The sequence below is a fragment of the Pholcus phalangioides genome, unplaced genomic scaffold (genome assembly GCF_987345545.1).
Source record: "Pholcus phalangioides strain wild (caught in Gottingen) unplaced genomic scaffold, Ppha-v1.0 ptg000031l_1, whole genome shotgun sequence".
NCBI lineage: Eukaryota > Metazoa > Arthropoda > Arachnida > Araneae > Pholcidae > Pholcus > Pholcus phalangioides.
The window spans coordinates 8,121,575-8,135,299 of NW_028301621.1; the positions used below are offsets into that span (position 1 = coordinate 8,121,575).

The 13,725-nt window shown below is 40.3% G+C and overlaps 1 protein-coding gene across 3 annotated transcripts in view; it reads left to right on the forward strand.

The window, feature by feature from the left end:
- LOC149067072 (band 4.1-like protein 4) overlaps positions 1-13,725 on the forward strand; it is a 151,458-nt gene that overhangs the window by 86,431 nt on the left and 51,302 nt on the right. For all 3 annotated transcript variants that reach the window (XM_089252909.1, XM_089252912.1, XM_089252911.1), the window contains exons 2-3: positions 9,015-9,119; positions 11,140-11,182. In XM_089252909.1, coding sequence (XP_089109035.1) covers positions 9,015-9,119; positions 11,140-11,182 — 148 coding nt within the window. The remainder of the gene's footprint in view (positions 1-9,014; positions 9,120-11,139; positions 11,183-13,725) is intronic.

Here is a 13,725-nt window from a genome sequence, read left to right on the forward strand (position 1 = left end):
AGTTTTCGCTTATTCCGTATAAATTCTTGTTTGACATCCATATTTTTTTTTTTAAATTTCAGCCATTTCGTTAGGCAGTTTGTCTGTTGTGTGTATTTATATTTGGGCAGCATCAGCTCCTCTCCCAACAAGTAATATCTGCACTTAATTTCTTAATCTATCCCTATGTTTGTTTACGTATAACGAACAGGTGTATGAAATAAATAAAAATTACTTTTATAGCAATCAGTTATAACTATATAATTACGAAAAATAACTAGGTGAATTGCCACGGCGACCTTTACAGAATAATATTAGCACATAATTATGTGAAAACAATGAGTTGTTTTCTCCTTCAAGCTCACAAACCCCTGAAACCTGTTCAAGGACCCCTGGTTAAAAACCCCTCGCTATCCTAGAGGTTTTTGAATGCATTTCTGAAACACCCGGTACATAGAAAAAATCAACAGTACATGTCGGGTTAGGGAATCTTCGCATGTCACCCTATCTATAAAAACCAGAAACAATTCTCGCGATTCTGTACAGTACATCATGTGCAACGCCACCGTCCAGTCTTTTTGGGACACTCCGTGCATGTAAAATAAATGACACATTGCAGTAACGTCACTTGTGACTCAAGTACTTCCCACATTTTTATTTTATTTTTTAAACATGAACAAAAATGTCAAGTTCTGTGTCTAGACTCGTTTGAAGACATGGAACAAAAGCTTCGAGAGAGGCATGTCCTCCAACATAGTGACATGACATACGCCCGGAATTGAAATACATTATGTGTGTGTTAATATATATAGGGAGAGTCACTGACCCTTTTTTTCCCCACGGAACAGCCGGGCAACTCCCATGTCTTCATGTTCACCAGAAACAACAAACATCGAAATCACCTTTTGTTTTAGAATAGAAAATATATAAAAAGGCTATGAGAAATCGCTTCGAGACACACAGAAAATGAAATTAATGTTAGAATTTCCTGTTTCTTTGGAAGAAAAAAAAAATAGACAGAATGGTGGAAACAATGGCGCGTGCGTCTTTTTTTTCTTCTTCTTTAGCTGAAAGTCCAATAATCCGGTGAAATATGGCACGTTTTCGTGCTCGGACTCTCCTCTTTCAGGGTAAAAAAAAGTCACCCGGTTATTTATTTACTAGGTTTTTCAAACATCTTTTTTGACATTTGAACCGAATGTTTTCTTCCATTTTCCTGTCAAGAAACGATTCTCTCTCTTCGCGTTTGTTTACTTCGTGTCGTAAACTTCGCGGAATATTTTTATATGGAATTTCGACCGTCGAGTCTCTCTCTAGCGTGAAGGCGCGAAGGGGTTTCTTAATCTTTTGTGTTCCACGGACCCTTTACTCTACTAAAGCTATGGCCATGGCCCAATAGTCATTCGCAAATATTTGCTTCCAGTGGTTGTATCTCCCTGCTGGGATAAAGCACCAGTGGCATAGGCTGGCCCAATGTTCCTTGGCGAATGTTTGTATCTAGAACATTCTCCAAAACTACGGCCCCACTCATGTCCAACCTAGCCAAATACGTCCTAAGGGTTGGCGAGTAAAGTGGCCGGCTCCACCATTGGCAATGATCGTAAAATGTTAGAGGCTGGAAGGTACATATTGGAAGGCTGGTCGAAGAGAACGACTGGGACATTCCAGTTCCCCACCCCAAATCAAAGGAGCCACATTCCTTCCCGAAATTCCAATCCGCCTGGCTACACATTGGTCGGAGAACGCCAACAAGTCACAAATAGAGCAAAGGTGCTCAACCTTTTGAAGAGTGCGGGCCATTTCATTGGTTTAAAAACGTGTCGTGGGCCATTTGGGTTATCTGTAAATGTACCTCGGGCCACTCAGGTGATCTGAAAATGTGCACCGAGACACTTGAGTCATCTGGAAATGTGTCGCAAGTGATTTGAATGATCTGGAAATGTGCCGTCAGACACTTGAGTAATCTGCAAGTGCACTACGAGCAACTTGCGACCTGTGACACTTAGGTGCTTTGGAAATTTGCTTGGGGTCACTTAAGTGATCTGAATATGCGCCGTTGGCAGCTTAAATGAAATATCTGTAAATGTACCACCCACGTGCCACTTGTGAGGCTTGATAGTCTTTTGTGGACCACTTTAAATGGTTTGGTCACTTATCGCGGGCCACATCAGATGACTCCGAGGGTCACATTTGGCCAGTGGGCCCTGAGTTTACTATTTATGACATCGAGAATGTTCTGGAAGCAAATAATTGCTAAGGAACATTGGGCCAACCCGGCCCAGTGTGTAGCCAGCCTATGCTGCTGTTGCTTCACTGCAACAGTGGGAGGCAAACATTAGAAGCAAATATTTGCGAATGACTATTGGGCCAGGCCGGACATGAATGTGGTCCTAGCTCAGGTCTATGCCAACAGGCAGGGGTGGGAATTCTTCGCCAATTGCGCCGCACTGCGCTAAAATTAACATCTTGCGCCATCCTGCTCCATAAATCGCCAAATAACGAGTGTCGGATCGCCAAGCTCGTCAAATGAGTGCTTAATCGCCAAACATCGTGTTGATTCTTCCGAAATTCTCTCCCATTTTACAACAAAGTATAAAAAATTGAAAACTTATAGAAAATTTTAGCCCATTTGAAGTGCTGCTGTTCAACGCAGCAAATAGTGCCCTCAGTAAGCAAAAATCATCTTAAATAGACCGGTGCGAAGAATTTTATGACAGCCGCTCTTTCAAACATGATGTCAAAAGCCTGAAACACCAAAAACAAGCTGATGAAAAGTTGTTTGATAACAAAAGACAGTGCAGTTGTTTTAGTTTGAAAATGTGTGGAGGCTAACGAAAATATTCTTGTTAATTTCGCTGCTCCAATTTATAAATATCTGCTCCGAATCCTATATTTTGCTGTTCCAAAGCTGCTCCAAAAGGGACTGTGTCACTTCCCACCCCTGAACAGGTCTGTCATAAATATTTGAATTACTTAAAATGTTCAAAAAAAAATTGATCAATGTGTTTCATGTGCGATATGAATCGTCCTAGGAATATTCCAAAAATACCGGATAATTTTATGTGATGCCCTATCGGGTAATATTCACGTCAACTACATGCTTTGTGGTTGAAATGGTCATTGATTCGGGAAGCTTTAACTTCCCCTTTCAACTTTTGTCTAGAAGTCTCATTCAGAAAGCATATTTCTATAGAAACTTTGGCAGTTGATAGCGTCATTCGAGCTGTTGAAACAATGATGATTTCTCCGCGCCCGATGTTCGGCCATAAAATATCGGAAACCATTCCCCGGGAGTCATCAAGGGGAAAATTTTTATGTTGACTGGTTTACACGCGGCTGAAATTGAGTGTGTATCAGCCCTATCATTTTCCTTACGACCGCAATTGTAACACAGATCTCCATCTAAATTATTCAGAGTCCATTTCGTATATGATCAGGAAGTTTTCATTGCATCTGGTATTTACGATCATCGCATAAATTTTTAGCTGTGTGTGTCGAGGCTTAATCGAACGATGCATTCATTCAAGCCAAATTAGCTCGTGGAAATTCTAAGGAAAACACACTCTCGTTCGGAATTAAAGGAACACTTATTTTATGCCGGAAAGAATTCAAATAAGTTCGGCATGGATATCGAAAATGCAGGCAGAAATTCCGAATACAGTCAAACTCTGTTACAGCGACATCGAAGATTCAATGCGGATCGTTATCACCAAGTTTCCACTGAAGAGCGTAACGTTCATGACATGAAATTTTTAATTTTTAAACTATTTAAGAATTCATGGGACATTTGTATTTTTGCATTTCACTGAAGCACCATTTCCCCCCTCCCACTCCCCTTTAAAATGGGAATTTCCAGAAAACCATCTTTCTAAATGCCACGATTTCAGAAAGAGAAGTTATCTGATTGTCTTTTCAAACTGAAATAACAATATCTCTATTCCTTTTCCATCAAAGAAATAGAAGAACCATTTTGTAGTCTTATCTTGACCCTGCGCACAGGGTGGCATTGCTGCTGCTCAAGTAAATTAAGGACTACTCTTGTAAAAGAAAGAAATAGGTAATTGTAATTCAACTCATAAACCGTTTTTTTTTTCTTTTTTTAATCAGAGGGAGAGCTCTGCACTGGTTATTAAATCAAGGGACCCAGCGATTTGTCGCGATTTTTATCAGGGAACATCCAACCGGAGGCTCTGCTTGTATGTAAAGATATTGACCGACCTTGTGGGCTCACGTGCGACCGATTCCTCTTAAAGGGCCCACCACACCTATGGATGCGAGTTCTGTGGAAAAATTCCACATTCCCCCTTCCGTGGGAAAAATTCCTCGGTTGTCTTGTTTGTTGAGGCAGATAGAGTAAAGGGTATCGGGGAAAAAAATTCGCGAGGAGATGGTGTCACTGAAACTACACTTTTAAAGTAGGTAGATAGACTGAGTTGGGACGTGATGCCCTCGAGACATATTCCTCCCTGTGTATTAAGTGAAAGGGGCGGGACGGGCCTAATCAAAAGTGGGTATTACATATTTTTTGTTTTAATTTCTATTATATTTATGAGTGTGTTTGGTTAGTGTTTTTATTCTCTCATGATATTGACTTCTTCTCTTCGTGGCAATGTCCTTTTGTTTTTCTGCGATATCTTGACAAAAGATACTTGCTATTCTTTCCTTCCGGCTGGTGCACGACCTCTTAAATATGATCTAGCACAGTGTTTCCCAAAGTGGACAATATCGCCCCCTGGTGGGCGATGGAATGGTCCAAGGGGGCGATAACCTACTGATTTGACATAAGATCCTATGGGTTTACGTGAGTTGGGGGGCGATGAGAGGAAAAAATTTCTGATGAAGGGGGCGAGATGGAACAAAAAGTTTGGGAGACTATGATCTAGCACAGTGGTTCTCAGCCTGGGGCCATATGGCCCCCTTGCGGTCCTGGGATGTTCTAGGGGGGCCATGGGAGAAAATCAGAAGAAAGGTGATCCACGACAGGGGGTGAAGGGAGTCATAGAGAGCTGTGAAGAGAAAAAAGCTTTAAAAGTGAAACATGGTTGAAAAAAATATTACTACTTTCAGAATTCATCAGATCCGTTCAAAGAACCAGGGTCATTTTAACCCTTGGGTCTATGTGGGCATGACCCGGGTCTTCATGTCTATAATGGAGGGAGGGGGACTTTACTATATGGGAATCTGGTACTATGATTTTCATCTGTTACTTCCAGCTAAGCATGGAGGGCCGCCAGAGCAACGGTTGATGTGTTGGGAGGGTCGATTTATCGTGCATGTTCGTTGGATCGTACCGTATTTTACACAGACTGTTTTTTAACATATAATTTGACTCCTGGGAGAGATGATAATCCGCCATTTGAGTCCGTGCCTAGCCAGGATTCCAGAGATTGATGTGATTTATTAAAATTTCATTCATAATAAAAAAAATAAAGTATCTCAATCTTTGATGAGGGGAGAGGGGGCTCTGGGTAGGACAGGGGGGCCACGAGAAAAAACTCTGATCTAGCACATTGTTTCGTAACCTTTTTTCTCTCATGGAGGGTGAGGGGGGGGGCGGCTTTTTGAACCATATTTTCGTCTCCCAGACTGATATTGGTCTCAACCACCAAGAAGGCTTCTGCTGCCCCCGAGAGAAGTAAGCTGAGGATTACTCATTGGTCCTGTGCCCCAAAAGATAAAATTTAATTACCGTATTTCAACTTGTTTAAGAAACGCTCTGATTTTTTGGACTAAAAATTTGGGGGGGAATGTGGAAGAAGATGATCTGTGGTACTAGCTTTGTATAAGACGTATTTTGGAACCCAATTTTTGCCATAAAGGTGGTTCCTTATACACATTAAAATACGTAAATCAAAAATATTTTTGTAAAAAACTAAAACGTCGGGAACATTTTAGTTCACACGGCACAAAGGGGGGAAACAACCCTTATGTGCTGTTAATTAATTTCTGTAAATTTAAAATTTTTTTTGGAAGCTAGTAACTTAAGATTTCCCTCGAATATTTACCATGTGTTTTCAGAGGTAGGTCTTGCTTGAGCCCTAGTGTCTTCTTCTCCCGCTGATTGGAAGCAGAAAATATACGTAGTCAGCCTTGCTCATTGCTCTGCTGAGGTGAGTGTCTGTGCATATACTAGAAAATGTTTTTTGCATGCCGCCCTTTTTCTCACATCCCTAGCCATCGTTTGCCAGTGGCCTTAGTTGCCAGCTGCCTTATTTAGTTGGCCATCATTTTACCAATGCCTCCAACCTGAAGTCTCATTCAAAAACTGTTTCATGTTTACAAGCCGCTCTACTCAGCCATCGTTTGTCTATTGGCCTTACTTAGTCATTTAGTTTTTAGTTAAAAACTTACTTAGTTTTTAGCCACAAATCGTTTACAAGCTGCCTTACTTAGTCGTCGATAACTTTAGCTGGAAATCGTTTACCAACTGTCTTAAGCTAACAAGGTGTATTACTCGGGTCATCCCTTCCCAGCAGCCTTACTTGCCCATCATTTTAATGATGATTGCCATGATGTGCCACTGGCTCCCATTTAGTCAAAATTTACCTGCAGCTGAATGGCTCTAGTGATCCTTCACCGATGGCTCCCATCCCCCCTTAATGCCGGTCGTCTACTAGGAGCGAAAACAAGTCGCAGAATAAGTCTCATGTATGCGCAAGACCTCTACAGTAGCCTTGCGCATACACTCGACTTGTTATGCGAATTGTTTTCGCTCGTACTTGCTTCCAGTGAGCGACCGGCCTAACGGTTATATATTCATGACGGATGAGCAAATGATTATTTGTCCAATTGTGTGTTGACCTACGATACCTCATCGCTGTGTGCGACACCCCTGGAAAACTTTGGGGATGACCCCCCACTTTGAGAATCATTGGGATAGAGCCTGAACGCGCCTATTTTACAAATTCTCTGACAAAAATAAATAAAAGTTCTAGCTTACTTTATCACAAATCCTTTAAATTTTTTCTCATGCGTTCAGGATCGCCTTGTGCATCAGCTTCGTTCCGAATTTCGATAAGCCAATGAAAACGCCCGAAATTTTTTAATTATTCGATGGCCGATGATACCATCTTGATAAGATAAGCAAAGCACCAAACGTTCGCGAGGCCATTGAATTTAAAATTGTGTGGGTGTTCCAATTAACGTGAATTTCCTCTCCCCCCCCCACCCTCCTCCTCTTCGTCTGCCATTAAGCGAAAAAATAATGCAAATTGCACAGCTTTTATTTTCTCGTTGATCAATTTCCCTCCACCCATTCATTCGTTTCTTAACGAGAGAAACGTTTGTGAAAAAAAGGCCCTATATGTGTGGTGTGTGTCTGGACCTTTTTTTTTGTTTTTTTGAACAGGGCGCCCTGCCTACGTGACCGAAATATTGCTAATCTTTTTTTTTCTTCTGCTTACGAAAGTCGTGCAGATTCGTAATCTTTTTCTTCTGTAGGTAAAGGGGTGAGAAACCTCGACTTTTATATCTGTTCGGGGTCTCTCGTTGGCATGTCAATGACATTCGAGGTGATGAGGTTTTGCTTTCTTATGAATTCGGGCGGCGGGAGCAATCCTTATTAGCATATTCTCACACGTTTCGAATGCCGCATTCATGGTTCGAGTGCTGTGTTCGCACTCGGTTTGCGTAAGAGAGAGAGGTACAGCCAGATTATATGAGAGCATGTGTTTTGGGACATTAACAATATATACCCGTGTTTGTGATGCGGAACAAGGTTTCAAGAGAGGATAAAGAACGAATTATTGCAAATGCCTCCAATCGGCATGGGAAGATAGAAAGGGGAGGGGGGGACTCTTGAGTCCGAAATCGTGCCTTGCCTATGGGGGTCACGGCTTTTATTGCGTTGGTATCTCGGTTGCTGATCCACCTTCTCTAATAAGCATTATACAATGGCACGAATTGACTTTCAAACGGAGTTTTCATCATCCAGTGATTCATACATTCATTTATTATTTAGAATTTGTGTAGAACACACACAAAAAAAAAATGCTATATTGACGAAGTTGTGCTCCGGTTGTTGCCGGGCTTGACGCTGAAGCGGATTTGTGATTTTGCCGCCTGTGGGCTACGCAATTCTTCTGATTTTCTGCCCTGGGCAAAGCTCGTTAAACCCTCGCATAGTCCGCTCAGCCCCGCCCCAGTAAATACGCCTCCGAGTCACCTCTTTTAGGCTCTCACATGTTTGCAAATATGAAGGTATAATTTTATTTGAACCCATATGGATATATTACTAACATCAATTACAACGGGTGAATAATTTTATCAAGTCTGCCTGCGGACCATAGGCTAACAAACGCTGAGATAGGGAACCTGACATAACATCATTCATCAACGCATTATCAACTCAATTTCACGTTTTGGCGTCCTAAAAATTCCATTATTGTTGGGGGGGGGGGGGTTGGTCTATTGGTACCCTCCATGTGAGGCTGCTAACAGCACTTCGTGCAGGACTAGGCTTCCGCCTTTTGCGGCCCTTTACAGTGTCTACATGAATGTCCTCCACAAGAAAGAGGCCCTCATCCGAAGCCCAAGACCAAGGGTACTCAACCTCTTAAAGAGTGCAGGCCACTTTACTGATTTTAAAACGTGTCGCTGGCCACTTAATTAAGCGATCTGGAATTGCACCGCATTTTATTTAAGTGATCTGTAAATGTAGCGTGGGTCACTAAAGTGATCTGGACCTGTTACGCGATGATTTGTAAATATTCCCCGGGTCACTGTAGTGTTCTGGAACTGTTGCATAATGATCTGTAAATGTGCCAACGGTCCTTCAAATGATCTGGGAATGTGCCGCGGACCACTGAAGTGATGTGGAATTGCAGCGAGGATCACTTGTGTGATTTAATGGAAATTGTGGTCGAGGGCCACGTCAAGATTACTCCGAGAGTCACATTTGGCCCGTGGAAAATGGTTTGATCTTGTGTGCCGTAGACGGTAAATATAAAGAGGAGAATTATTCATATATGTAAGTCCTATATATTGTAGTTCTCGTGTCTATAGATGAATTAGATGTTTATTTTACTCTGTTGTAGGACACCTCCGATGGCCAGCAGTTGTTGGAAGTTGTCTTCAAGCATCTCAATCTCATGGAAACTGCTTATTTTGGTCTTCGTTACCTGGATTCCATTGGCCAGAGGGTAAGTGTATTGTCATTTTGGGCTCTATGGGCGGTCAGCGGTCTTGTCTGTCTGTCTCATTTTGGGCATTGTAATAGTAATTAGTAGCAGTCCGCTGCCGGTCCTCGAAACATTTCTACCAATTCATATAGCCGCTTCATTATTTTGTAATTAATAAAACCGGGTCCATGTATTGGTTTTTATTTCTGTCTTAGCCTTCAGCAGGTCTGCCAATTATTTCTTGTATTTATTTATTCATTTCTTCCGGTCCGCAAATCATTTCTCTTATTTTCGCGTATTCATGTAATTGTAAACTGCCCCCATCGGTCCATAGCTATGAAAAAAGATTGAACACTAAAAGTGCCCAGAGGCGTATTTACGGTTTTGCCGCCTGTGGGCTATCCGAATTATTTTGCCGCACTTCTCATATTCTAATTTAATTTTCTTGATCACTCATTCCCCGAACTAACCGCACTGTATATAAGCCGCTTAGCTCCCACTTGTAAATATTCCCGTGTTTCTAAGCCCTTCTTTTGGTAACTCACGTGCTTGCATACTGTTTCGGTCACTCACGTGCTTGCATACTGTTTCGGTCACTTACACGATTGTATACTATTTAGGTCACTCACATGATTGCGTATTCATTTAGTCACTCGAATGCAGATAGCCCCCACCTCCTGTAGTTCCGGCCCTGCTTACATGCTTGCGTACTCTCCAAGTCACTCTCATGCGCACACATTCTCCAAGTCAATCTTTCAGCCATTCACATGCTTGCACACGTTTTGCGCCATTCTTCCGGCCATTCACACGCTTTCCGTGTCTTTCGGTGATCGATATTCTTGCACACGCTCTAGGTCAATCTTTCAGCCATTCATATGTTTGTACACGCTTTGCGTCACTGTTTTGGTCATTCTTACGTTTGTACACGCTTTACGTCACTCTTTTGGTCATTCACATGCTCGCAGAAGCTCTAGGTTATTTCACTCATTTTGCCATTCACATGCTTGCGCACGCTTTAAGTCACTCTTTTGCTCAGTCACGTGCTTGCACACACTCTTTTGTTTACTCACATGCTTACAAACTCTTTTGTTTATTCACATGCTTACAAACTCTTTAGGTCACTCACTGACTTGGTCTCTTGCCCTCTGGGCAGAGGCGGATTCGTGGTTATGAAAAATGTTCAGTCCTTTATCCCATTATGCACAAATTTTCTTAACCACTCATTCCTAAAATTTGTCGCTCCTCCTAACTTGCCGCCCTTTGCTATAGCTCGCTAAGCCCCCAGTAAATACGCCACTTTAAGTGCCCCCTCCCCATAAAGGTCTATTCACACACGGCAGGTCACGGCTCGTCGCAGCCGCGAGAATCCCGCTTCGTCTCAGTTAAAAATATCCTTGTTGCCTCTGCTAGCCTTTTCATTCTCATTCATCAGGCGCAGTGCAGAATCCGACCCATCAGTCTCACTCCCTTTGGTTTCTTTGGAAGAAAATTTTTGACAAATCGGACGACCCCTGAGGGCCGCATTAGTCAATTTTTTCTAAATTTTAAATAAAATGTCCCCCCCCCACTCCTATTTTTAGCTCGCTCGCTCATTCATTACTTCTGTGCTCACTTGCTCACTGATTTGTTCATTCACTTATTCCTATGCTCACTTGCTTAATCATTCACTTATTCCTATGCTCACGTTCTTGATCATTCACTTATTCCTATGCTCACGTTCTTGATCATTCACTTATTCCTGTGCTCACTTCAAAACTTCACAAGAACTCGCTTCACAAGCAGCTCAACGACTATAACTAGTGAATGGGATCATAAGCAAGTCAGTACTAATTTGTTAACTGATTTGCGCATTCACTCTATTTTGTGCTCACTTCCTCACCAATTTGCTCATTCACTCCTTCCTATGCTCACTTGCTCCCTAATTCACTACTTCTATGCTCACTTGCTTACTCAAGTGAATCATTAAGAGGGGGAGGGTATGGTTGGTTACTTCAATATCCAAAAAAAATTTTTAACTGATTACCTTTTTATTTTTTTTTAGCACTGGCTAGATCCGAACAAAAAGATAGTGAAGCAAATGAAAGGTAAGCGGAGTTTTGCACAATATAGAAAGTATTTTTTTTTACAAATAAATATTCAAGGTTTTTGTTTATTGGTATCAGTGAGAAAATCGAAGACATACGTGACCTCTTCCGGGCGAAATGTGAAAGTTGCCACACTCTTGTTATTAGGAGAGAATTGAAAACAATAATGGTGAAATGAGAGAAAAATAATTCACTCTATTACATTTACATTATACCCTCTGAGAAAATTTTGTCCGACTTGTGTGTGAAATTGGATTTTTCTTCGTTGTTTATTGTATTCACATTTGCGATAACGTGACGAAACTAAATTGAAAAAAATAAATAAACACCTGAAAGTGTCATTTTCGGATTTAATTTCCTGATAAGGTCATGTGCTGGATAATTATTTCACATAATTGTTTGACAGTCGTATAGAAATTTCTCGCCGAAACAGGTTTTTGATTTTCTTCTCTCATCTCCATTCTCGATTATTGTTTTTAATTGTGTTTAAGTGTCAAAAAAGGCCATGTTATTCCATGAGGAAATGACCGAGTACATTGTGTTTGCCTATTAACTTTAATCCTATTCTCTCGCATACTGATTGATAATCTGTGAATTTTTCCGATATTTTCAGCTTCAATAGAGCCGTATATAGCCGTATTCATAGGTGCCAATCAGTGTTATCCAAAGATATAATATTGAAGGGTAATTTCACTCCTGTCTAAAATTTTAATCTGTATTTTTGTAAAATGAGGGGGAAATTTTTTTTTATCAGTGGAACTACTACAAAAAAAATTACCGGAAATTCGAAGAAGTATTTCCACTCCTCAACAAAATTTGGAGTAGTAAAACTGAATTTTCATGCGTTTGATGGTGATGCACGTATTGGCGAACACTTGTACCAGTATCCCTTTTTTTCCCCGCCAGATAGAGCAAGTTCTTATTTCTCCTGCACAGACTTATTGTTTCTCCGTGCACAGAATTTCGATATCTGTGTGAAATGACAAATAACATAGACCTGCACCTCGTTCATATTCCTCTGCTGAACTTCTAACGAATTGGTACGTGTTGGTGTGTGTGCCTGAGTGTAGTGAACCTTCCGTGAAATTTGTTTCTGTGTAATGTTTGTTGTATAGTGCTGCCATCAATTTTTTTCTAACTATGTATGAAGTGTAATGATTGAATGGTATACCGTCGTAGGCCTGTGGCTCTCTGCGACAAATAACATGCTACCTCACTTAATAAATGCAATGTTTTCTTGCGCAGCAAAATCTTTGTACACGGAAGCATGCTCAGTCATTCTACGACTCTGAAACGTCCATATTTTATAAACTAATTCTCTATGAATTAATGGTACCTTTCTTAGTTTTTTCCATAACCAATAAACGAGTAAAAATAAAATTTTATCGGCAAGAATATGCCGTCTAGAAAATGTTGAAATTAACTACACAGTACAGCAGTATTCGCCAATGCCCCATCTACATGCGTGATTCTCGCATCAAAATTCGATTTCACTCCGCTAAATTTCATTTGAAAAGTGAAAATACTCCTTCAAATTTTAGGTTTTTCTTTCAATAGAGTTATATTTCTGTTTTTCTTTAAGATTGAATGAAAAATTCTCTTTTTGTAAAACTACCAGTCGAAATTTTAAGAGTGAAATTACTTTTCAAAATTATTTTGTCGGATAACACTGCAGTAGAGTATTGTATAACATGTAAGAAACACCATTGAGCTGGAATTCCTGCTGCCACATATCATATAAAAAAAATACAACTGTTATAATTCTTCGATTAAAATTGGTGACTGATTTTTGTTTGATGTACCGCACAAAATAAATATGGTATGATAATAGATATTTTATAAGCAATAATATATATTAGTTTAGTTACCAAGTTTGCATCGAAATTTTAACAGTTGTTGTGTCTTGTAAAATAACATTAGTAAAGCAAAATGTAGCCCACCTTGGCTTTTTGTAAATTCAATCAAAAATAAAAAAAACCAGAATCGACCTTTTTCTGGTCTAATTAGCCTTCGTATGAGAAAATGATCGTGGTGCGACAAAAATGATCAAATGATTAAAATCAACTCTACGAAAAACGTTAATTATGTCAAATATGTGAGATGCAATATTCATATTTAACTATACAGTCGTAATGTTCTTTATATGTTGAGAAAATAAATTTTAATCATTCAATTTAGTGGATAGTTGGTTAGGTAGTGGATAGAACGTTCAAGTAGACTTCGTTTAAAATACGGGAAAAAACGGGGCATTTTTATAAAAAAAAAATATCGGACAGCGAAATATACGGGACGTCTCGGAAAAACGAGTAATACGGTCTGTCACGGAACCCCTATGTAAAATAGTTAGTGTATTTGAGAATTTGTACGAAATCTTCCAACATTCTGAATTCTAAAAACATCCCCTCTTGAAATTAGCCAATGAGTAAATCATAATTTTAATTCGTTGCTTCGAATGAAAAAGGTTCCCAAGTAAGTACGTACGTAATTCATGATATTCAATTACAGCCAGTGATTTCACGCCACCCAGAGTGTGATGGATGAAA